General features: G+C 40.1%; 1 protein-coding gene across 1 annotated transcript in view; it reads left to right on the top strand.

Annotated features, from left to right (window-relative positions):
* Positions 1-26,730, top strand: part of mtbp (MDM2 binding protein) — a 65,537-nt gene that overhangs the window by 35,219 nt on the left and 3,588 nt on the right. Inside the window, exons 14-21 of the mRNA XM_061951382.1 lie at positions 5,293-5,445; positions 12,641-12,734; positions 12,810-12,968; positions 13,195-13,290; positions 13,374-13,628; positions 13,716-13,873; positions 22,373-22,485; positions 23,399-23,512. Of these exons, the coding sequence (XP_061807366.1) occupies positions 5,293-5,445; positions 12,641-12,734; positions 12,810-12,968; positions 13,195-13,290; positions 13,374-13,628; positions 13,716-13,873; positions 22,373-22,485; positions 23,399-23,512 (1,142 nt within the window). The remainder of the gene's footprint in view (positions 1-5,292; positions 5,446-12,640; positions 12,735-12,809; positions 12,969-13,194; positions 13,291-13,373; positions 13,629-13,715; positions 13,874-22,372; positions 22,486-23,398; positions 23,513-26,730) is intronic.

The raw sequence follows: 26,730 nt of genomic DNA, 5'->3' as shown, positions 1-26,730 counted from the left end.
AAGTACCAGTAGAGTGAAATAACAAGTTGACTTTATATGCTTAATTGTGTTTCATTGTATCTATTAAACCATATGCAATTGTATTTACAATCCGCAAAGTATGTGCAAACACAGTTTGAACATCACAAAATGCCACAAATTCAGTCAGCCATTTTAAATATACCGCTTCGAACGTCTTCGGTAATTACCGTAGATTGATGTCAATGGAGTAACACTTCTGCACTCTGACGATAGTATTAGATCAGTCCTACTGGAAATACACATACATTAGAGAGATATGTGCTGTCTGTCATCCACAATCCCTATATAAGACATGAACACATGTTTTTCTTTTTTTATGCATTCTAAGTCATAAATACGGTACATAAATAGTCCGTCAATGGGGGCTCTTTATTCCGCCCACAAAACCCTTTTAATAACCATCAAAAACCTGCCAACAATACTCTATATACTGTACATATCATGACCTGAATATTAACCAAATATTAGCAATGTTGTTATTAAGCGCTAACGCAGACAAACTATTTTAGCGGCGGATTGATGACACACAGCTAAGCCGCCGTTTGTTGTTTTTACTTTGAGTTTGCCGCGATATCCTGCAGCTCTCACATCATCGCGTCTCGGCTCGTCAAAGTTATTCTATATTATGAATCATGCCTCTCATCTGGATATTAGGAGGATTTAGCTATACATCTAGAAGTTGTTAATCTCTGATATTCAATTCATATGAACTGAAGACCGTGTCTGCAGGCAAACTTTTCCTTGTTAGCCCTTCGTGTGGATCATAATTAATTATTTATATAAAAGGGAAGATATGGACATCCAATCAGTTGTCATCGAATTAGGAGCATACATTTTACATTAAGCTATCGTTTTATTATGTTTGTAGTTTGTATTTCTGGGTTTAGCACTTAACAATACAGCTACATGATGGTTAATGTTTCACAAAAGATGGATAGCAGAGCTTTTAAAACTTGTAGCTCATCCTACTTATATTTAGGATCAGCAACATAGGGTTCTGGATCATAATTTTCCCCAAAATAATCGTTGTTGGCTCTCACAAAGTCTGCATGATTTGCATTGTTGTTGGTGATGAAGGGATCTGTGGTTCCTACCTCTACATCACGCGATCACGTCATCGGCTATCTCATTGCTCTCAAAATGGCTCAGGAATCTCTGTGAGATTGATACTATTTCGATTATATCTATTTTCTAGCAAACTTTGTAAGTCTTTTGGTGTCATACATCAGATATATATGATACTATCTTCAATATAGAGGCAACTTGTTTTTCCACTCTATTGGTACTTTAACGTCCTATAGGCAAGGGTCAGGGCTGCGCTTACCTATATAACTACAGACAGGGGAAGAGGTTTAAAATGTAAGCGCCGTCAATAAATGCCAATTTAGGGAGCTTCATATACATAGTTTTACAGACATATTCCTCGCCCCTTCATGCTCCGTCACTGTTAAGGATGTAATAGCAAAAATGCCTCAACCAAATCACCGTCCCCTCTGGCACACAGCATTAATGTAAAAACCCCAAAACCAGTGAAGTTGGCACGTTGTGTAATTCGTGAATAAAAACAGAATACAATGATTTGCAAATCCTTTTCAACTTAAATTCAATTGAATAAACTACAAAGACAAGATATTTAATGTTCAAACTGAGAAACTTATTTTTTTTTTGCAAATAATCATTAACTTACAATTTAATGGCAGCAACACATCGCAAAAAAGTTGGCACTGGGGCATTTTTACCACTGTGTTACATGTCCTTTCCTTTTAACAACACTCAGTAAACGTTGGGAACTGAGGAGGCCAATTTTTGAAGCTTTTCATGTGTAATTATTTCCCATTTTTGCTTTATGTACAGCTTAAGTTGTTCAACAGTCCGGGGTCTTCGATGTGGTATTTTAGGCTTCATATTGCGCCACACATTTTCAATGGGAGACAGGTCTGGACTACAGGCAGGCCAGTCTAGTACCCGCACTCTTTTACTATGAAGCCATGCTGTTGTAACACGTGGCTTGGCATGTCTTGCTGAAATAAGCAGGGGCGTCCATGCTTGGATGGCAACGTATGTTGCTCCAAAACCTGTATGTACCTTTCAGCATTAATGGTGCCTTCACAGATGTCTAAGTTACCCATGCGTTGGGCACTAATACACCCCCATACCATCACAGATGCTGGCTTTTGAAGTTTGCACCTATAACAATCCGGATGGTTCTTTTCCACTTTGTTCCGGAGGACACAACGTTCACAGTTTCCAAAAACAATTTGAAATGTGGACTCGTCAGGCCACAGAATACTTTTCCAATTTGCATCAGTCCATCTTAGATGAGCTCAGGCCCAGCGAAGCCGGCCGCGTTTCCGGGTGTTGTTGATAAATGGCTTTCGCTTTGCATAGTAGAGTTTTAACTTGCACTTACAGATGTAGCGACTAACTGTAGTTACTGAAAGCGGTTTTCTGAAATGTTCCTGAGCCCATGTGGTGATATCCTTTACACACTGATGTCGCTTTTTGATGCAGTACCGCCTGAGGAATCGAAGGTCCGTAATATCATCGCTTACGTGCAGTGGTTTCTCCAGATTCTCTGAACCTTTTGATGATATTACGGACTGTAGATGGTGAAATCCCTAAATTCCTTGCAATAGCTCGTTGAGAAATGTTCTTAAACTGTTCGACAATTTGCTCACGCATTTGTTCACAATATGACTGAGCATTTCATGGAAGCTGCTTTTATACCCAATCATGGCAGCCACCTGTTCCCAATTAGCCTGTTCACCTGTAGGAAGTGTTAGATGAGCATGTGTGTGTATTAGGGCTGGGCGATATATTGATATACGCCATATATCGCGGGTTTGTCTCTGTGCGATATTGAAAAGGACTATATCGTGATATCGAGTATACGTTCTTACCCAGTTGCTTTTAGCTGCGGGCATTACACTCCAGGCTCTCCTCGCTCTTTCCGGTCTCTCCTTCTAACAGACAGACAAGCGCACCTTCTTACATACGTCACATACTGTCACATCATACGTCACATACGTATACGCCCTCCCCGAGCAGAGAGGTAGCGGCATGGCTAACGTTAGCTGTGATGCTAGCGGAGTGGTGCGAGCGCTAATACAAGAGAAAGAAGGTGCAAATCTGGTAACAAATGGAGGAATAATTAATCCCCCAAAACACAGCAGGGGGTCCATCGTCTGGCGGTGGTTTGGCTTCAAGTGGGAATATGTCGAACAGACAACCGTAATTTGTCAAGTGTGGGGCAAAAGCGTTGCTATAAAAAGTAGCATTACTGCTGTAACAAACAGTTCAGGGTGTCCCAAGTTACTGGAATGTGTTCGGTAAGGAGGAGGAGTTTTTTCCCTCCAGAGTTGTTGCCGTAGGGCCGTGACGTAGGGTGTGTGTGGTTGTGGAAGGAGGTGTGTGATGTTGACAATAAAGAAGCGGTGGCTACCGAAGCTGCTCTAATGTCTCCCGTTTATTATTTTATTAGATAAGTACACTGTATAGGCGAACCCAGGACACTCGGCTACACTTTTAATATGTAGCGTCATTTGAAAAGTCACCCGCTAGACAATGAAGAGTGCTTACTCCGCACGTCAATATCTCCGTTTGGTGCCACACGCCCACACCATCAAAATGCCGAGGCAAACATTTCCAGATCAACATCGTATGAAAAAAATAGTGATTTTTTTAGTTGTGATTTCCTTCTCTGCATGAAAGTTTAAAAGTAGCATATATTAATGCAGTATGAAGAAGAATGTTTTAATGTAGACACATAGAATCATCATACTGCTGTGATTATATGCATCAAGTGTTCATTCAAGGCTAAGGCAAAAATATCGAGATATATATCGTGTATCGCGATATGGCCTTAAAATATCGCGATATTAAAAAAATGCCATATCGCCCAGCCCTAGTGTGTATGTGTATATATATGTGCCAGCTTTTTTTAAATGAGCTAATATTTGCAAAAAATAACAAAGTTTTCCAGTTCGAACATTAAGTATCTTGTCTTTGCAGAGTATTCAATTGAATAGTTTGAAAAGGATTTGCAAATCATTGTATTCTGTTTTTATTTACGATTTACACAACGTGCCAACTTCACTGATTTTGGGTTTTGTACAGTGGAACCTCGATTTACGAACGACTCTATTGGCGAAAATTTCGGTTCACAAATTTTTATGCCCAGCCAAATGTGCTTCAGTTTGCAAACCAATTGTCTGTGTACGAACGCTATATTCATTCATTGTTGCTATTTTGTGCTTGCTTGCATTGATGATATTGAGGAAGCCAGCCTTCCACAGCAGCAAGTCTCCAATTCTTTGGAGGGAGTGCTTTTTTTCGCTGTAGGAAGAGGAAACGTCCTCATTTCAGCTTGTCTGCCCAGTGCACACTAACACAAACACATCCCTCATTCCCCCTCCCCTGCAGAGCGCATTCTCTGTCTCTCTCTCTCTCTCTCTATGCGCTGAGCTTGTCGTGGTCATTCAAAATTCTATCTTGACTATTATAAATTCTGAATTGTATTAAAATGTATTATTTTAGTGATGTATAGATGCATTAATTAAACAGTATGTTCATTAGCAAAATTGTAGTTTGCCATAATGTTTAAAAACAGTGTATCTAACCCCTCTACTAAAAGGCTAACTTACATTTTACAATAATGTGAGTGTAAATTGCTCTGACTTAAGTTTTAAAAAACCGAGACCTTTTTCAATGGTTGTTTGTAATGGCTGCTGTCCAAAATGTGTAAAACCTTAGCCCTCTCAGTGGCTACTCTCAGCTTCCTCATTGTTTCTCGAAGCACTTGCCGGTGCATTGCATAACTGCTGCAATATCATTATTTTACAGACACACAGCAGACAACTATAGAAAAGCTCCAGTGGAGTGGAGCCAGATACAAAGAAAGTGGGATTTTTCAACCTTGAGGAAATAACCTACAGTATAGGGCTGCTCTTTGAAAAATACTTCAAGGCGAGCTTACAAACCACAGAACTCACTGAAAATCTTTGCAATACATACTATGAATTAGAACATCACATATTTTAACTCAGAAATACTTGTTATTGTGATATTTTGCAGTGCTAAAGAACTGCACTGTATACCACTGAGAGGTAATTTAAATATAATTTGGCTACATGAACAGGGGTATTTGATGTAATGTCTGTGCGGGATTATCTAATAATGGGGCCAGTGAATGTTATGACCCCTAATGTAATTTTAAATAGAAATCACAACCCACCACAGAACCTACATGTGACAACCTGTTTGTATTTCCAGGACAAAAAGAACAATCTTCAACATCAATAATGTCTGATGACTTGAAGGCCATTTTGAGTCTGGCCAAAGAGCAATACTTGATGATGAGCGATGCCACTCTGTCCTCAGTCTCCTTTTTGCCTGACAAGGCCAACACAACTACCAATAACCCAGGTAAGGTTGGACTGACATGGCTACAGAATATGCTGAATTGTCCAAAACCTCAATCGATTTAGTGTATGCCAAATTTGCTTATATAAATAGCTTTGTTCAGTTCAGTTTATTTCGAACATGCATACATGCAAAGCATATTCATCTCCGACTATGAAGGTGAGTGCAAATAATGTACAGTGTACTGCTTGTTCAGAGATGTGAACAGTGCACTCCAAACTGCCAATGCATATATCTTCAATATTACGTAACAATCAAAGGAAGCAAAGAAAGGGTTCTGTAGTCTCACAGCGCACATATTCTGACTTGCCTTTTATATGTCAATTTTACATTTGCATCGGTGAGCTTGCGTAAACAATGCATTCATTAGCAATAAAACAACTCTGTCTGCGGCTCGAGCTCGAAATGAGAACAGGGAAGCCACTGAAAAAAAAATTTAGCTGCAGGGCATGTAAGTCTTGCATCTCAAGCAGATTTTATATCCTAAATACTTAGGTACACAATGAATGATTGTCCTTTGCATACACAATTAAACAAGCATGTACAACTAAACTAGATGTTGTATGACCTCTTCTTGTTGTTTGCTAGTTAGCAAGATTACATCAAAATTGCTCAACTTACCTCCAGAAAAATTTGCGGAGGGGCAAGAAGTGGGTCAAAGAAAAAACCCATTACATTTTGCAGTAGATCTGATGCGTAGGATAGTTTTATTTACTGCAGGAAACATCCTGTGCAATGCTTGATAAAACACCTTAATATGCATCTCCTAATTGTGTAAAGAACTTAGTGTGAGCTCTCAAATGAATTATCACCTACATGAATCTGCTGAATCTATCTATTGCAGTCCGGCTGCCCTGACACAAGTAAGGGGGTTGGTCATACATTTATTATTTTTCTTCTCCAGATTTTGGCGCGCTCTACCTTCCACATTTTTCATCCGTTTCAAACTGTTCCAACTTCAAACTGTTCAGCTTATTCGGGAATCGCGAGCTTTCCTTCGACAAATTCCCAAAATTCCCAGATTTCCCAGAATACTGGTTTAGCCACCCTGAGACATGAGCCATAGACCGTGAAAGCTTATCAGCTACTTTAGTTGTATTTTTATCATTTGTATAAATGAAGGTATCGTCTGCATATATTTGAATAATGACATTGTGAGAATAAAAAAAATAAAAGGCCCCAAGATGGTACCTTGTGGAACACCTGTGGACAGAGGGAGCATAGGTGAATGGTAATCACTGATTCTCACTGACTGATAGATTTGATGAGAAAAATGTTTCCTCAGATGTATTATCTGAGGAAAAGTTGGATTTGCTTAGGTTGGTCAGTGATATTATATTAATTACAGTCGCTAAATTATTTTTCAAGTTGAGGAATACAGGTCACCAACCACACTACCTTTATCTAGGTTTTATATAAAAACATGTGGAATAATTTATTTAACGATACATTTCAAAGAAGATGGCGGAGTAGAGCACGTCAAAAACTGAAGCTCCCCTGTGCATGCTCTAAAAAACTCTAAGCTACTTGGATTTCTGCCATAATTTTTTCTTTTACGAACAACGCTTTCCTTATTTGTTGCACACCCGTTACAAAAGTTTAATGAAAAGGGCAACAATGGAGTCGGGATCGTCCTCGTCTCAAACACCTGTCGTCACTGAGGCCTATCTTGAGACTTTACTCAGGAAATGTTTCAATGAGGCTGAGGATAGATCCCAAAAGCGATTCCAGCGATTGGAGGATCAACTTGGTACAATTCAAGATACTTTATCCAAGCACGCTGCCGATATAGAATCTGTCCGCAATGAAGTGTCTTCTATTGAAACACGTGTCCAGAGCAATGAGGGCGCTATGCTCAATTTCACCAGCATGCTCATGAAGATTGAGAAAAAAATGATAGATCTCGAGGACAGAAGCAGGAGGGATAACATTAGAATCATCAACATCAAAGAAGGCGAAGAAGGAAATAACGCGCTGTCTTACCTGTCCGCCAACATCCCCAAGTGGTTCCCTGCCTTGGCTGCAAATCCTCCGGAGCTCATGCGGGCCCATCGCATTGGCCCCCCGCGACAATCTCCCCGTCCCAGGGCGATGATTGTTAAGTGTCTGAGGTACACGGATAGGGACCGCATCCTGAAGGAGGCTAGGAAAGTTCCTCTTCAGCTCTCCGGTAACTCCGTTCGCTATGCCCCGGACTACAGTGACGTGACGGCCAAGCTGAGACGACCCTGCTACTCCACTATGTACAGCGCTCGAAAAGCTGGTTTTGAAGCCTTTCTCATTTATCCAGCAACTATCAAACTCTCCAAAGGCTCCCAACAACACTTTTTTGACAATCCAGCAGAGGCTGAAAAGTTCATCTCCGCAGCCTCGTAAACTCCACTGAACTTGGGGGTACTCACACAGAGACATGGACATACGACACTTGGTAAGACTATTTTTGTTTGATTTTTCTTCAATGAGACTTTTTCATCGCAGTGCTTCTGAGCAGGAGACAGGCATGGATCTGTTTACTTCCTGGGTTGTTGACGCGTCATGTTGCCACGTGACTGTTTTTTCTTTTTTCTGTTTTTCACTAAACCACAATATTATTTTGTACACAGAAGATATATAAGAGTTTTATTTTTATTTGTTTCTATTTGATATCCGAACCTAACTATGCAAATGGTGTGATGAATGGGAATTATTTAGGAAACTATTTTTGCCTTTTGAAGTTGTTCCATATTAAATATGTGATACTTTCCACACCTCATGCATGTATGATATGCATGTGTATATATATATGTATATATGTGTATGTGTATGTGTGTGCATATTTTTGTTAATATTACTTCTTTAGTTTTTTACTTTTGCAATTGGATATTTAGTAGCTCTTGGGGGGAGCTTTTTGTTTTGTTTTGTTTTTTTGTTTTCCATGTTTATTTTATTGCCTGCAGTGTACGAGTGTATGTTTGTGTGTGTGTGGATGAGAGATTGTTTATGTGTTTGCTTGAATGGTCCAGTTGTGTGCATGTTTGTGTTGTGTGTCTGTGGCCCACAGTCCTTGACCATATGCCCTCTTCTCTTGTTCATGTTTCATGAACAGAGGAATGATTTATCTGACCATGATCACACACCCTCTTCTTCCTTTCATGTTTCTGAAATAACACTATATGGATAGTTCTGATAGTGAATTCTCCTCTGAAATAGAGGAGAATGAAGATTTGATAAACTCCCACAATTTGGAATCGATCAGTTTCTCAGACCACATCAACTACAAATCACAAAGATTTATGAGAGAAATGGATCCAGATAGAAATGCTCCTCAAAACACCAACAATGATTGTTTATATTATACTGACGTCACATTTGATAAAACATTTATGCAAGATAAAAACATATCTCTAGTACATTTTAATAGCAGGAGTCTATACTCTCATTTTGATGATATCCAGGACTATTTGAATCAGTTCAAATCTCCATTTAATATTATAGGTATTTCAGAGACATGGATGAATGAGAATACAAGTAATGAGTTTGAATTAAATGGGTATGAAATGTTTTGCACCAACCGTAAAAATAAGAGAGGAGGAGGTGTGGCTCTGTATGTGGACAAAATATCAGCTGTAGTATTGTAACTGATATGTGTTTAACTGTTGAGGAACTCTTCGAATGCGTCACTGTAGAATTATCATTTTCAAATAGGAAACACATTATTGTAAGCTGCATTTATAGAACACCAGGATCCGACTTAAAAATATTTAATGAATGGATGGAAAAATTATTTAAGAGAAACAAAAAATATATTGTATGTGGTGACTTTAATATCAACCTTTTGAATCCTAATAAACACAAACACACAGCAAAATATATTGACACCATGTTCTCCATGGGCTTATTCCCACTGATCACACGACCCACTAGAATCACAACACACAGCACGACACTTATTGACAACATATTTTGTAACATTGTAGATCAGACTGTAACTGGAGGCTTGTTAGTGAGTGACGTCAGTGATCATTTACCCGTGTTCATGGTGTACAATATTAACTGCAAAACATCCAAACCTGTAAATAGTGAATATTATCGTAGAGACACAACAGAAAGATCATTAACAGCACTAAAGAATGATTTAGCGAAACACAACTGGATTCTGTTTTTCAAACGTCAGATATAAATGCAGCTTATAATTTATTTCATGACATTTTTTTCTCACTTTATGATACACACTGCCCCATCAAAAAATGCACTATAACTAACTCCACAAAAACTCCATGGATAACTAAAGGGCTTGCGAACGCTTGCAAAAAGAAAAATTATTTATATAGGACTTTTTTTAGGCATCAAACCATAGAAACAGAACAAAAGTACAAAACATATACCGGTAAAAATAAATTAACCAGCATTTTAAGAGCAAGCAGAAAAGAATACACCACCAAACTATTAATCCAAAAGAAAAGTGATATAAAGGGAATTTGGAAGGTATTAAATACAATTATTGGGCATGGTTCAAACAGTCCTTGTTATCCAGAGTTTTTTGTTGAGAACGACCAAATCATAAGTGACAAGAAGATGATTGCTGACGGCTTCAATATGTTTTTTGTTAAAGTTGGGCCTGAGCTGGCAAAAAAAATCCCAATTAATGATGTACAGCCTATGGAACTTATTGGAAAAAATCCTTACTCGATGTTCCTTACTCCGACTGTCGAAAAGGAAGTTTTAGAGATTATTCAGAAAAGCAAGAACAAAACATCACGTGACATTTATGACCTCGACATGAGGACGGTCCGGAATGTAGCGGAAGAAATCATCAAACCATTCACATACATCTGCAATTTATCTTTTCAACTTGGACAATTTCCTTCACAAATGAAACTCTCAAAAGTCATCCCCATCTTCAAATCTGGAGACAAACACCACTTCACAAATTACCGGCCCGTCTCCCTTCTGCCACAGTTGTCAAAAATTTTGGAAAAATTATTCGATAATAGACTTCGTGGCTTCATTGAAAAACACACATTATTATCTGATTGTCAATATGGGTTCCGACAAAATAGGTCAACTTCATTAGCTTTAAGTGATCTAATAGAGAACATTACTAATGGTATCGATAAAAACAAATTTGTTTTAGGAATTTTTATTGACCTGCAAAAGGCTTTCGATACCATTGACCACCAGATTTTGGTAAACAAACTGGAAAACTATGGCATAAGGGGAGTGGCAGGGAAATGGCTGAAGAGCTACTTGAATGAGAGACAGCAGATTGTTCAGATCGACCAACATCAATCTACACTCATGAACATAACCTGTGGAGTCCCCCAGGGGTCGATACTGGGACCCACACTATTTATAATGTATATCAATGAAATATGTAAAGTATCAACACTGCTGAAGTTCATCCTCTTTGCTGACGACACAACCATTACATGTGCAGGTGACGACGTTAAGCAACTTCTGGCCTCTGTAACTGAGGAGATGATCAAGTTAAAAACTTGGTTTAATACCAACAAATTGTCTCTCAATTTAAAGAAGACCAAAATCATGCTCTTTAGCAATCGCAAAAGTGAAAAACCCATCAGGATTGTTATTGATGATACACCAATAGAATATGTTCAACAAAATTCATTCTTAGGAGTGGTAATAGATGAAAATATATCATGGAAGCCTCATATAAATTACCTGAGGACAAAAGTTGCTAAATGTGTTAGAATGATGAGGAGATCATGTCATTTATTGAACACCAATGCTCTGCTTTTATTGTATCATTCATTTATTATGTCATATCTAAACTATTGTGTTGAAGTCTGGGGAAATTGTTATAAATCCCATCTACAGCCTTTAGTCACTCTGCAGAAAAAGGCCATTAGGATTGTGTCCAATGTTCACTACTTACATCATTCAAATCCACTATTCATGGAGTTAAAGCAACTTAAACTGCACGATGTGATCAATTTTAAAACTGCTCAAATTATGTTTAGGGCATCCCAAAACTCTCTACCATCCAATATACAAAACCTATTCCAGGATAGAGATGCTCATCATAGTTACAGTCTAAGAGGAAACAACAAATTATATTTGCCTAAATTTAGAACAACTTTAAAATCAATGTGCATTTCAGTGCGTGGAGTCAGTCTGTGGAACAACTTAGGGGACGAGTTAAAAACCTGTTCTAACATGATTACATTTAAAAGACTGTTTAAAAAAGAAGTACTGAAGAAGTACGAGGAGGAAAGAGAGTGATGCCCTCAGCACAGAGCGATGGGAGAGAGGTGTATGGTCAGAGAGTGTTTGGGCCTGTGTGTGTGTGTGTGTGTGTGTGTGTGTGTGTGTGTGTGTGTGTGTGTGTGTGTGTGTGTGTGTGTGTGTGTGTGTGTGTGTGTGTGTGTGTGTGTGTGTGTGTGTGTGTGTGTGTGTGTGTGTGTGTGTGTGTGTGTGTGTGTGTGTGTGTGTGTGTGTGTGTGTGTGTGTGTGTGTTTTGTCTCGTCTTGTCTTGTTTTATAGTAACAGTGGTACTATTGTATTGTTAGTGTACAGGAGCTTTTCTTGTTTTTATTTGTATAGTATTGTTCTTGTATTATATTGTTTGTTAAATGTGGAATGAGTGAGAGGGGTTGGGATATTATAAGCATCTGCTTCATCCAACCCCTTTTCAAGCCTTGCATAAATGTCCCTGCCAAAATGTTTAAAAAAAAAAAGTGTGTGTTGTTGTACTGTGCAGGTTTGAAATAAATAATTCAATCAATCAATTTCTCGACTTACATTATAATACCAGTTGTTCTGAAATTTGGAACTGACAGACGCCTTCATTACATTAGGAAATACTGCCTTAAAAATATACTTTTAGTGTTCTTTCAACATAGAATTTGTCTATGCCAAATATGTAATTTTTGAGTGATCTCATGGTTTGTAACGCTTGAGATTATGTGACACTGCCTATGCTGAAATTTTACTATCAAGTCTTTACACTCGGCCATACTGGATACAGACATATGTAACGTGTTTAGATATATTTTGAATTTTTCTATTTAACCTAATTTCTCAAAAGTTTTTTTCATTTTTGTGTCCCATCCTTCATGTTTTATTAGCGGGTTCCACAAAAAAAATCACCTTTTTCCCCTTCATCTATCTTTTTACACTATTTTTGTCTCTCCCACAGTGTCCATAAAGCACATGCTTAACTTTAAACAACCTTGCAACCCTGTTTTCTTCCCAATAGCATTTGAGACAATGTCCATGGCACATTCTATTTGGTCCGAGAGGAGCGTCCTCAAGAACATAGAAAACCTGCAGAAAAGACGACAAAAGAGAAGGTGGCCTCTAAATTCAGCATAGTAACCAATCAGCATCTAGTTCTTTTGTACCTAATACTCTGTATTGTGTCCTAGATATGGTCTATTAGGCCAAGGCCCCAGTGACAGCCTTTTGGGTCCTAAAGATTTTCAGAAAGGTCCCACAACCTCTCTGGACGCCAAAGATCTTTTGAGACGCTTCACACTTGATGGCAAGCCAGCAAGCGACCTACAACCACTAGTCCTTGTAAGAGGGTAAGAGGAATTAGTTGAATGAACACAGAAGGACATTTGTGTGTTGAAAGTATTGATTTTGAAAAACATTTTATTGACAGCAAAATAAAATTGTACACATGCATTTACTGTGTAGTTAGTAACTAAGTAGAGGGTCCCAAGATTTTATTTTGACTGTTACTCTCCCTCAGTAAAACTTGCCTGTTTGACAGACTATATCTCATCTTTGTTTCCTTTTTTCCTTTAGCCCTAATGTGTTACAGTTGTCACCAGACTTCTCTCCTAGAAGGGTCAGTCAGATGTCTTTCCGAAAGGCTTCAGTGTCAAATTACCACGGCATAGAGTAAGTGTCGACCACCTTGAATTCTTGTGTGAGTTTCTGCTGAGATTATTCTCATTACACGCCTTTTATATTTTGTTAAATAGATACTGCCTGGATAGCCGGCAGTCCTTAGATCGGGACCAAGCTTTTGTACGGCTCCAGTCCCGTCTCGTTCGCTACGAGACTCAAACCACCTGCTGCAAGGAACCATCTGCCCTTCCTTTTGCACTCAGCCCCGCCCCTTCACCAGCTGTGATGTCAGAACCAGGAAGTGTGCCCGATGGGGAAACTTTGCAAAACGCTGATGTAGCCCGACTCAAACGCAGGTGCCGGGACACAGATGGTTATCCACGCAAGCGGTACGGAAACAAATTGATGGTTGGAGGAGTTGATAAAATCCTTTTATTGTTTTCGTGAGTTCTAACCCATTCGCCTAAATAATGCAGGCTGGTGAAGTCAGAGAGCAGTGAGTCCCTCTGTTCTCAGAGCAGTGGCAGTAGTGGGACACACCCTGCCATCAGGTCTCTACGACAACATGCTGGCAGATCTCATTCTGCCTCGTCTTCCATTTCCTCTTCCTCAGCTGCTCGACGGACTTCTTCAGGTAAAAACAAATGAACTAAGCATTAACTAAAGTTGTTTTCATCATTGCGCAGAAACATCAGCCAGCACAATGACAACTGAGCAGTTGATACAGAACAAACTAAACAATGTCAGAACACATCGCCCATATAGCTTGATCTTTCTTTAGTACAGCAGTTACACTAACGTTGCTGCAGATAAGATTGTGTTAATGCGTAAGATGCACTATGAAAAGTGCGCGATTGTAAAGCAATTTACAACTATATACAGTACAAGACAGAATTTTATAGGGATGTAACCGTATCAAAATCTCTATTATCACTGTATTAAGCTCACGGTACAATATTATTGGAGTATATGTCCCCCCAAAAGAGACTTAATGTTATAGTGTGTAAAATGAAGTGGCAATAATGTTTAGGATAAACACATTTACTGTAATTGAACACAAATATAAAGCACAGATGTTTATCATATTATTTCTACAAACAAGTATAGATATAGATATATATTTTCTGATATACTTTCAGTTAAGTGTCTTTATACTGACAGTATAAACATGCAGTGTAACAAATGTAAAACAATCAGTACGTGTCCATTCACCAAATTAGTCCGATTTCTCAGATAGTTTGGCTCTAAATAAGCATCCTACAACCCATGGAAACAACTTACTTTGATCGTGTTCGGTTTTTGAAAAGTCGAACTAACACACTTGGATTATGCGATTGAAAACCAGATGTGTGTCGCCGCAGGGGGCACTTTGTATCGCACATGCGCCATTCTGACCGCGTGGGTTTTAACTGGGAAACAGATCCCATTCAATAAAAACAAAGGCAACAATTGGAATACAGTAAAAGTACACAAATTAGAAGAACGTAGCATTTTGAAGTGCATTGATGGGAGAAAAAAAGAAACCGAGATTTGTTTAAAAAGGAAGTGAAAAAATGTATGATACCGCGGCTTCATCTGGACTCCTGACAAGTGAGTGTAAGATAATGAAGCAGTAATATTACAAGGCAAAGAAAGAAGTGTACACAAACCTTTTAAAGCTGCATTTGTATAATCCAGACTGGTTAGCAATAACTCTGTATCACGGACAACAAATAGCAAGTTTGAAGTTAGCAACCGCCATCTGAAGCGGGCAAGAAGTCTTTTACTTTGAACTTAAAACTCTTTCCATCGAACTTAAAACTCTTTTCATCAATCCACAGAATAAATTACGGGACATTCCAAAAATTTCTTTCTATTCTCTGTCCAAAAATTTCTTCAAAACATCTTTCTCTGTCTCTCCCACCAGTTTTTGCTCCAGACCCACGTCTTCCAATCCAGCAATTTCGATACCTTATTTGTAGTAGTGTCATGTAGGGATGATGTTTGATAAGAAATTATCAAGTTTGAGCCTATTATCGAATCCTCTTATCGAACCGATTCTCTTATCGAGTCCAGATAGGTTGTTGTACATGGAAAAAAACAAACACAATATTTGGTTTAACAAAAGCTCACTTTAATTATATAAGAAGTAAATAAAGTCTAATAAGTAAATAAATATTGACTGTTACCCCCCTAAAAAAATAAAAAAAAATAAATAAATACTGACTGTTGTTACCCAAAGTATATTAAGTGGGATTTTTCAGAAAAACAAATATATACAGTAACACAAAAACAACCTGTCTCTGTGATCACTATAGGTGTATAAATAATAATATAGTGTTAAATAAAATCAGTCCCTAGGGCACAAAACTGAAAATAATACAGCTCTCCAAAAAGTGCACTTCTGCTGCTATTTGACATACCGGTAACTGTTTGTTATGATGCTTTGACATTTTTGCACTTTATTTCTTTATTGAAAGAAAATTCTATGAAGAGAAAAGTTGTTTGCAAATGTGGTTACAATCCTAAAAAATGTAAAGTTAAAGCTAAAAAAAGAAATACACTTTATTGAGTTAACATTATTTCTTTATAGGGGGAAAGATGTGATGTTATGAGCTAGGGAATATAACAACTACACTACCCAGCATGCAAAGGGAGTGACGAGCATGCGCGGTAGCCCCGAAAAGTGTTGTTGCATGTCACCACCCGGCAGCTAAGAATGATGTTATGAGCACGCTGTGAAAGTAAACGTCAAGAACTCAGCCAACACGCCTTGTCTGCATTATTTATAATTAGACAGACAACACATATACAGTGTGATTTTGTTTTGTTTACAAGGAAAGAAAAACAAAAGTTAAAAAAGGGAGATCATGTCATATATGTTGTATATATATGTATGTGCTGCGGTTGCTTTAAGAACGTTGCGACAGCTGGCGTAAAGGAGGTGCGTTGCTAGCCTGGTTGCTATGTTTCCGGTTGTTTGTAAAAGTGTTCGTCATGTGTTTGTACCCTGCTCAAATCTCTCAGTAAAGTTATTCATTGGATTATACCTTTTGTTTGGAACTTTATTACACCTTGGAGCGCTTTTTCCGGTACATTGTTTTTCCTGCTTTCGCTATCTGCGCCTAATGACTGAGTTACGTGACGTCATTTCTTGTGATGTCTCACGGGGCATTTCTGGTCAGGACGGGATTCGTTCCCAGGGATTCGAATAAAGAACCAACTCTTTTTCTGTACTATAGTGGTCTCGATAACGGGTACCGGTTCTTAAAAAGAGATTTGAGTCCGAGGACTCGGTTCTTTTCTTATCGAACAACCGGGAAAACCGGTTTTGAGTGTCATCCCTAGTGTCATGTTCGTAGCGTAATATGAGATCATTTCTTGATGACTTCTGCTATTTAGATGTAGTATTTGTCACCTGTGCCAATATTACAAGAGGCCATCAAGCACAACAAAAACCGTGCTTTAGCTGTTTCTATATCTTGTTTTGGTGTGAAGTCAAGGTCACCGGAAAAGCAATACATTTATCTAAAAGCAAAGGAGGCGTATTACCAATAGTTGCATTAGAGAGAGTGCATGAACACTGGGACTTCACATGTAGGTGTACCTCACAAATTGATGCTTGGCTGACTTGGCATCAAATATATTTTCAGGTGGTCGTTTATCTAGTTGCTTCTCATATTACTTGTGTTCCCTGCAGTGCAATGTCACCAACCTTTTTTTCCCCGTGCTGCCGCCTGGCACATTTCCTGATTCAATGTTATTAAAAAAAGGTGGGTTAAAACATCACAACCTCTGACCAGCTTTTTGTGTCATCTTGGAAACACTCCAGACGAAGGCAGTGGTTTTGCCTTGCAATACGCAGACCAAAGAGGTTGTGTTTACGCCAGGGTTTGTTTGGCTGTCTGTTAGCAACATAACTCAAAATATTTTGGATATATTTTAATGAAAACTTAAAGAGGAACAGGCACTTTTTGTGGAATTTTGCCTGTCATTCACAATCACTATGAAAGACAGAAACACACGTCTTTTTTGGGGGAGGGGGTTCAAAGATGATAAAAAATGCTTGGAAGATGCAGCTAATGGGAGTCACCTTCGTAGCTTTCAAAACAACTTTAAAACCCTCCATTGTTTTGTATACACACTGCAAGTATATATATATAATGTAGTAACAGACACGTTACATATGTACAATATTTACTGTATTTTGGTCATTTAATTCCTCGGCCAATTTAATTCCTCAGCAAATTTATTTTCGTTTCCATAGCAGCACATTTCCGACTTCTGGCAACAACTGTGTTATCCTACTTCCGAATAACCAAAGACGTGTGTGTCTTCTAATCATGGCATATTTTGTAACTAACAACGAAGATGACTATTTTTGGACAAATGAGGATTCACAACCTTATCTTTTTGAATCTGAATATATGGACGATGAACTACTGCTTTTAGAAGCTAGCACTAAGGAAGAGTGAGACGTTGGAGCAGAGAGAGAGAGCGAAGTGAAAGTGACTCAAAGCTGCAAAATGTGGAATTTCAAGCCATGCTATTTCAACATAAATGGAGTGCTTACTAGAGCAGGGCCAATAATACTATATCAATATATATCACGATAGACACTATCGATATCAATACAGAATTCGTTTGATAAAATATTTTATATATATTTATATTTTTGGTCGGAGAAATTATGAATCAAGATTTTTTCATAAAGTTACTTGCGCTTTGGGAAATCAGGAAACAGGACGTGTCAGTGAGCAATGGAAGGGACAGCCAATCAGTTAACAGTATTCACTAAGCAATGGGAGGGACACGCAAACAGCCAATCAAGTAACAGTATAATTTACACTTTTCCTGCTGTTCGGCTCCCGACCCTGTCCCAGACCGTTATCGAGGCACACGGGGGAGAAGTTCTCTTCGGGGCTGATATTTTCGTCAGGGGTAAGGCCCTTCATTTTACCCAACAATGGGTCTGCTAAGCTGTGCTTTCGGGTTGGAATGACAAGGCCGCCGATTCGTGACAATTTGGTCGCTTTATTCTTATTTCTGCAGGATACAACTGGACACATTCGCCAATCGTCACCACTACTGCATGCTACCGCTTGCTCTCCTAATTCTTCCACTCACTTCATTCACCCGACACACTGTCATTCTTAAAGGAGCGCGCACACACACATATGCTACTCTCATAACCAGTGTGGTTGCGCCGTCTTTCTGTCTTGCCATGGATTCTCTGCATGGAGGAGAAGAGAAACTGTAATATCTTGATGTATCAACTCAATAACAGAAACTTGTTTTTAGTTTTGTTGGTTTTAATGCAGACAGTGCGGCAACATCCTAACACTTCCAATGTGTCGGTTTAATTAGTTGCTTCCCAAACTACTGAGTAGTGTTCTAAAGCTTATACACTACTGCTATCTAGTGTCTCAAATCTGTAATTATATTCAAATCTACATTTATTATTTTATTACCTTAGCCACGTTCAGTCTACCTGGCTACCAGACACACTCTCCACTGATAAATAGTACCCTTGGTAAGTTGGAACTTGTTTTACTGTATTTATTGGCAGACTTAAATAAGTCATAAAAAGTATAAAAAATTATCGATATCAATCAATATAATAAACTTTAAATCGTGATATAGTTTTCGACCATATTGCCCAGCCCTAGTGCTTACCAAAATAAACTGGAAAAACGTCCCCGGCCTGCTGGACCAAACCGACAACTGGCCATCGAGTGAGTCACACTTTACATTGATCATGATACACGCAGCACGTCATGCATGCATCAGGACAGACAGCATTCGCTGTTTGGCTAGCTGTGTACAAACAACACATGAAATGTGGGCTAATACTTTACAGATACCGTAATATGATTGTTCTTGTTTTTAAGTCAGTATAGATTGGTGTCTTATCACATTGTGTCGTGCATTACAGACTCAAATGCATTTAGTGCTGACATAGAAGCTGGCTTATCTCTTGCTGTAGTTAGCTTTTACGACTATGTGTTAACTAGAAAAAGAGTTCCGCAGTGTTCGCTCTTATAATAACAATGTCGCTACAGTTTGGTTAAAACAGGTTACGGAACATAAATGAAGTTTTGTTGACATGTTAGAATGCAACAAAAAAAGAACAAAAAAAAACTTTTGTCTCTTATAGTGATTGTGAACGATAGGCAAAATTCCCAAAAAGTGCAGTTCCCCTTTAAGGAAATGTCTGAAAAAACAACCCCTTCTCCCTTCTTTACAACCTCCCACACACGTGCTATGCAGGACATTTTGGGAGATCGAGTTTACTTCCATACCAGCCAATTCAAAAGTACGAGCAAAAAACTACACTGACCAAGTTTTCATTTTATACCGTATCACTTCACAGTATTATTGTGATGATTTGGATTTTGAAATACCGCGGTATTTATAATATACCGTAGTTAGACCCCTAGAATTTCAGCATCAACACTAAACATTACTGGGAACGATTTCAAAAAAAGAAGAAAAAAAAAAAGTAAATTTTCTAAAATATGTCTCCTTTGGTTACTGTTTCCCACAGAAAAAAATAGGTTTCAGTGGAGGAGTTTGGGGGTTATCACCCTCTAATTTGCATAATTTATCATGACTTTATGGAGGCTGTGGTAGATACAAAAGGTGACCAAAAAACATAAAAAGCATGTGTTTAGTAATACAAATGAACTTTCATCTGTCGCTTCTTTTTGTCTTGTTTTTAAAATGTCATAAAGAGATTTTAGATGCTTTTTAGATAGCGTAGGTCCCTGCTATTTGTCAAAGTTACAATTTTCCTTTTTTTTTTTAAACCAAAAACACATAACAAGAACACTCTCGGCTAGCTTATGTTACCATTTGTACATTAACAAAACATCTGTTTTTAAATGTCTATTTTTCACTATTACTAATCATATTAGGGGCTGGGATATTATAAGCATCTGCTTCATCCAACCCATTTTCAAGCCTTGCATGAATGTCTCTGCCAAAATGTAAAAAAAAAAAAAAAAAATGTGTGTTGTACTGTGCAGGTTTGAAATAAATACTTCAATTCAATTCTATTGAAAAAAAAATTCTCGTCGGCCTGAGGAATTTGTTTGGCGTTTATGCTTGTGCCCCCGCGACCCGACCTCGGATAAGCGGAAGAAGATGGATGGATTTATGCTTGTGACTCACTGCTGTCTCGTACACACGTACACGCAGGTAGCGCATGCACATACACAAAAAAGCAGCACAGTCATAAACAAAAGCAGTCCCTGAGAAGTATTTAATAATTTGCAGTCATATTGTTGTTATGATAGAATGCGATGAGCTGGCGACTTGTCCAGGGTGTAACCCACTTTCCGCCCGAATGCAGCTGAGATAGTCTCCAGCACCCCCCGCGACCCCGAAAGGGACACGCGGTAGAAAATGGATGGATGGATGGATACTTTCAATGGTGGCTAAAGTTAACTAACCAAATCATTAGCTAACAACACACAAAGCTAATGCACGTGTTGCAGTGTACATCATTATGTGCTAAAAGCCATAAGAGGGCGAGATATAATGATTACAACACTTTGGATAGTTAGCGCTCTCGACCTGCGTGTATATGTTGCAAACAGCTACTTTGAGAGTCTCATGCCATGTCAGTCGCCAAAGTGTCAAAAGGGACCAGAAAAGTTGCTAGATTCGGTGTAATTTGCCTTTTTGAGAAGAGTATCAAGATGTAAATCAGTACATTTTATTTTTAAAGCGCTTTTCACAGATAGAAATCACAAAGTGCTGTACAAAACATAGGTGAATAAAACAACAATTAAATTAAAACAATAGGAGCAACATCATAAAGAGGATTAAAGATGAAAAAAATGTGTAGGGCTATGTAAGGCTGTGCAGGCCAAAGTGGCCCAAATCTGATTTTTTTTCAAAATCTGATTTTTTTCAGCTAACTGTTTACGCTGCAAGTAAAATGTTGTCTTTATCAGACTCCAGTATTCGGATTTGGACTACCTCCTTATGTAGCCTGAAACTGATGCGAAAAGATCAGATTTGAAGCTCTTTGGAGCATTTGGACTGGAAAAAATAATTTGATCTGTGTCAATTTAGGGCAAACAAAAATCAGATTTGGTGTGCAGTGTAAACAGGGCCAAAAAGTCAAATAATAAAAGCTTTACTAAAAAGTTAAGTCTTCAAATGTTTTGTTAAAAGAGTCAACACAGCCAATCTTACGGAGGGACTGGTGCAAATCATTCCAGAGTCTGGGGGCTACAGCCTGGAATGCCAGGTCTCCATGGGTTTTAAAATTAGTTTTTGGGATCTTTAGGAGACCCTGGCCATAATACCGAAGTGTAGGGACACAACACAACAGCGATATACTTAGGGCCCTGTCATACAACGCACGGAAAGTCAGGACTAAAATCATAAACTCTATGCGGAATTTGACTGGAAGCTTGACTTCTGGGTGCACCGGTCAAAAGTCTGGCAGCCGCATTCTGTACAGTCTGAAGTCTCTTTAGCGTTGACTTGCTGAAACAAATGAAAACAGATTTACAATAGTCAATGCAAGACGAGATGAACGTGTGAATGATCATTTTGAGATCTGATTTTGTCAACAAATTTCTCCCTTTAGAGATATTTTTGGGTGATAAAAACAGTTTTTGGTCAGTTGACGACAGTGAGCCTCTAAAGACATTGACTGGTCAAACACAACACCAAAGCTTCTGAGGCTGTTTTTCAGATACACCCAGAGCACCAAGGGAGTTCTTATCAGAGGGATCTTTTTCACTATGTAAATCGCTTTGAGTTTCTAGATAAAAAGCGCTATATAAATATAATTTACTTCACTTCACATCTCTACTTTGTTATTGTTGTTCACACCTTTGGTTAGTAACCTCCTGTTCCTTTGTGCATCGTAATTTAGTGTTTTCTAAGGTTAGGGCTGTCAAAAATAAATACATTTTTTAGAAACTCAGTTGAAATATTGCTACAACAATATATCTAATGGTGGTCTAAGACTTTTGCACAGTGTTTTTTTCTAGCTGCAAAAGCAAGAATATTGTCTGTCCACTTATAAGGCCTAAGATCAAGCACATTGGATCAAATATTCATATAGCTTTTTTTTAATTACTTTTTGTAACGTCATTGTCGCATTGCTTTATTGGTACCAATTTTTTCCCAGGTCTGATCAATCAGTCTTTTGCTGAGAAGCATAAAGCACCAGAGCAGAAAAGTAATCACGAGGTGACAAATGATCGAAGTATCAAGGAGTCGCGCTCCCAGAAACACAATAGGGTAAGTGTGTGATTTAACAACTACCAAAATACAATGTTTGTTCTTATTTCAACACCTTTTGACTATATTTCTGGTTAAACTTTTAACAAAATACCAAATTTTCCTTGGAAACAAGTTTGTCACAATGTGTATGCTGTAAATCTACATTCTAAGGAGAACCATTTTAAAAGGACTAAGTAAACATTATGCAGACTATCATGAATAAAATCCGTAAATGAACACACACTGGAGACAAATTCATCCACATTCCATCCTCCAAACGAGAATGGTGGAATAGCTTAAGCAAAGATAAATGATGTATGTTTTGCATGTTATCACTGTGACACCTTAACAGCTTTACTATATTATCACCTGCACATGCACGCCCAGTATAACAAATGCATGTTTACTACACTTCACTACATGTGCACACATCGCGAGCTGCATTCCGACCTTGATGTGTGAACATTATGCAAACAGGAGATTAATGCTGGCAGAAATACTAATAATGTGCAAGTGCGCGCACGTGTACGAGACCAGTTGGTACAATTCAGGAGTAATGACCGCGATTAATTCATGACAGTAGATTGAAAGCCTAAAAAGTCTGTGTTGGACACTTGATGATCCTTCACTGGAATTTATGGCGTTTATTCAGATCAGCTGTTGTCACGAGATTAAAGGTGGCCATTTGTTTTGGGATGTTTGTGTGCTGGCGACTCTATCAGTAAAACAGTGAGAGCCCATAGTGTGCTTTTAAAGAGAGGAAGGACATCCTTTCCCAAGGAAGTTAAGCCATTTTGACATATCTTTTTATAGAGGGAAGTCTTGCTGATACTACTTTGTGTGAACTGAGTTGACGTTTGGCGATAAGGGAATTACCACAAGTAGATTCTTCGTTTTACTATTTTCCCCGTGACATTGTGTGTGCCCTCAGATGTTGCAAGAGGTAGTCGCCAAAACACTCAAACACCATGGGGTCAGAGCCGAGCATAAATGCTTTGAAGCATGCAGCAAACGACTGTTTGATATCTCCAAATTCTATCTCAAGGTTGGTACCCACACACTCTACACTATTTTACTCTGAACTCGCTTTTGTTTGTTTTGCCATCCCCTCCACCAAGACTGCAGTGCCTGACATATTTTCGTTTTTGTTGTTACAAATTTGTGCAAGGAATCAACATAAATGGAAACAGTTTGACCTTCTCGTGTGCAGTATACAATTCAATTGTGCTTTCTTGAAAATCGTTTTCATCTTTATTTAGCAGTACACAGACTGCATTCACTATAAACTTTCTTTTTTGCTACATGAAGATACAGTATATTTTAAATATTTCTGCATTTAGCCTCTAATGCATTTAACTAACAACAGGGGTGATCACAAGAAGTATGATAATTTCAATAACTGCCTAAATCAGTCCTTCTTCTTAGAGGAATCAAACCTGGTGCTTTTTGGGTACCCATTTTGAACCACTTTTCCCCAGCTGTCTAATACGTACTGAAACAAAAATACTATATTTTATAGTAGGACTGTCCAATTAGGAGGGCAATTAGTTTTTATTGGCCCTCGGCATGCTCTGAAAATTAAATTAATTAATTATTGAGTAAATACTATTTCCTTTGTCCATCCATCCATCCATCCATCTTCTTCCGCTTATCCGAGGTCGGCTCGCGGGGGCAGCAGCCTAAGCAGGGAAGCCCAGACTTCCCTCTCCCCAGCCACTTCGTCCAGCTCCTCCCGGGGGACCCCGAGGCGTTCCCAGGCCAGCCGGGAGACATAGTCTTCCCAACGTGTCCTGGGTCTTCCCCGTGGCCTCCTACCGGTCGGACGTGCCCTAAACACCTCCCGAGGGAGGCGGTCGGGTGGTATCCTGACCAGATGCCCGAACCACCTCATCTGGCTCCTCTCGATGTGGAGGAGCAGCGGCTTTACTTTGAGCTCCCCCCGGATGACAGAGCTTCTCACCCTATCTCTAAGGGAGAGCCCTGCCACCCGGCGGAGGAAACTCATTTCGGCCGCTTGTACCTGTGATCTTGTCCTTTTGGTCATAACCCAAAGCTCATGGCCATAGGTGAGGATGGGAACGTAGATCGACCGGTAAATTGAGAGCTTTGCCTTCCGGCTCAGCTCCTTCTTCATCACAACGGATTGATACAGCGTCCGCATTACTGAAGACGCCGCACCGATCCGCCTGTCGATCTCATGATCCACTCTTCCCTCACTCGTGAACAAGACTCCGAGGTACTTGAACTCCTCCACTTGGGGCAGGGTCTCCTCCCCAACCCGAAGATGGCATTCCACCCTTTTCCGGGCGAGAACCATGGACTCGGACTTGGAGGTGCTGATTCTCATCCCAGTCGCTTCACACTCGGCTGCGAACCGATCCAGCGAGAGCTGAAGATCCTGGCCAGATGAAGCCATCAGGACCACATCATCTGCAAAAAGCAGAGACCTAATCCTGCAGCCACCAAACCAGATACCCTCAACGCCTTGACTGCGCCTAGAAATTCTGTCCATAAAAGTTATGAACAGAATCGGTGACAAAGGGCAGCCTTGGCGGAGTCCAACCCTCACTGGAAACGTGTCCGACTTACTGCCGGCAATGCGGACCAAGCTCTGACACTGATCATATAGGGAGCGGACCGCCAAAATCAGACAGTCCGATACCCCATACTCTCTGAGCACTCCCCATAGGACTTCCCGAGGGACACGGTCGAATGCCTTCTCCAAGTCCACAAAGCACATGTAGACTGGTTGGGCAAACTCTCATGCACCCTCAAGGACCCTGCCGAGAGTATAGAGCTGGTCCACAGTTCCACGACCAGGACGAAAACCACACTGTTCCTCCTGAATCCGAGGTTCGACTATCCAGCGTAGCCTCCTCTCCAGTACACCTGAATAGACCTTACCGGGAAGGCTGAGGAGTGTGATCCCACGATAGTTAGAACACACCCTCCGGTTCCCCTTCTTAAAGAGAGGAACCACCACCCCGGTCTGCCAATCCAGAGGTTCCGCCCCAGATGTCCACGCGATGCTGCAGAGTCTTGTCAACCAAGACAGCCCCACAGCATCCAGAGCCTTAAGGAACTCCGGGCGGATCTCATCCACCCCCGGGGCCTTGCCACCGAGGAGCTTTTTAACTACCTCAGCAACCTCAGCCCCAGAAATAGAAGAGCCCACCACAGATTCCGCAGGCACTGCTTCCTCATAGGAAGACGTGTTGGTGGGATTGAGGAGGTCTTCGAAGTATTCCCTCCACCGATCCACAACATCCGCAGTCGAGGTCAGCAGAACACCATCCTCACCATACACGGTGTTGATAGTGCACTGCTTCCCCTTCCTGAGGCGGCGGATGGTGGTCCAGAATCGCTTCGAAGCCCTCCGGAAGTCGTTTTCCATGGCTTCCCCGAACTCCTCCCATGTCCGAGTTTTTGCCTCCGCAACCGCTGAAGCCGCACACCGCTTGGCCTGTCGGTACCTGTCCGCTGCCTCAGGAGTCCTATGAGCCAAAAGAACCCGATAGGACTCCTTCTTCAGCTTGACGGCATCCCTCACCGCCGGTGTCCACCAACGGGTTCTAGGATTACCGCCACGACAGGCACCAACTACCTTGCGGCCACAGCTCCAATCAGCTGCCTCAACAATAGAGGCGCGGAACATGGTCCACTCGGACTCAATGTTCAGCACCTCCCTCGTGACATGTTCAAAGTTCTTCCGGAGGTGGGAATTGAAACTCTCTCTGACAGGAGACTCTGCCAGACGTTCCCAGCAAACCCTCACAATGCTTTTGGGCCTGCCAGGTCTGTCCGGCATCCTCCCCCACCATCGTAGCCAACTCACCACCAGGTGGTGATCGGTAGAAAGCTCCGCCCCTCTCTTCACCCGAGTGTCCAAAACATGAGGCCGCAAATCCGATGACACAACTACAAAGTCGATCATGGAACTGCGGCCTAGGGTGTCCTGGTGCCAAGTGCACATATGGACACCCTTATGTTCGAACATGGTGTTCATTATGGACAAACCGTGACGGGCACAAAAGTCCAATAACAAAACACCACTCGGGTTCAGATCCGGGCGGCCATTCTTCCCAATCACGCCTCTCCAGGTTTCACTGTCGCTGCCAACATGAGCATTGAAGTGCCCCAGTAGAACGAGGGAATCACCCGGGGGAGCACTCTCAAGTACCGTATTTTCCGCACTATAAGGCGCACCGGATTATTAGCCGCACCTTCTATGAATTACATATTTCATAATTTTGTCCACCAATA

This window comes from Nerophis lumbriciformis, linkage group LG04 (genome assembly GCF_033978685.3).
Source record: "Nerophis lumbriciformis linkage group LG04, RoL_Nlum_v2.1, whole genome shotgun sequence".
NCBI classification, from domain to species: Eukaryota; Metazoa; Chordata; class Actinopteri; order Syngnathiformes; family Syngnathidae; genus Nerophis; species Nerophis lumbriciformis.
This window is presented reverse-complemented; position numbering and strand designations above follow the sequence as displayed.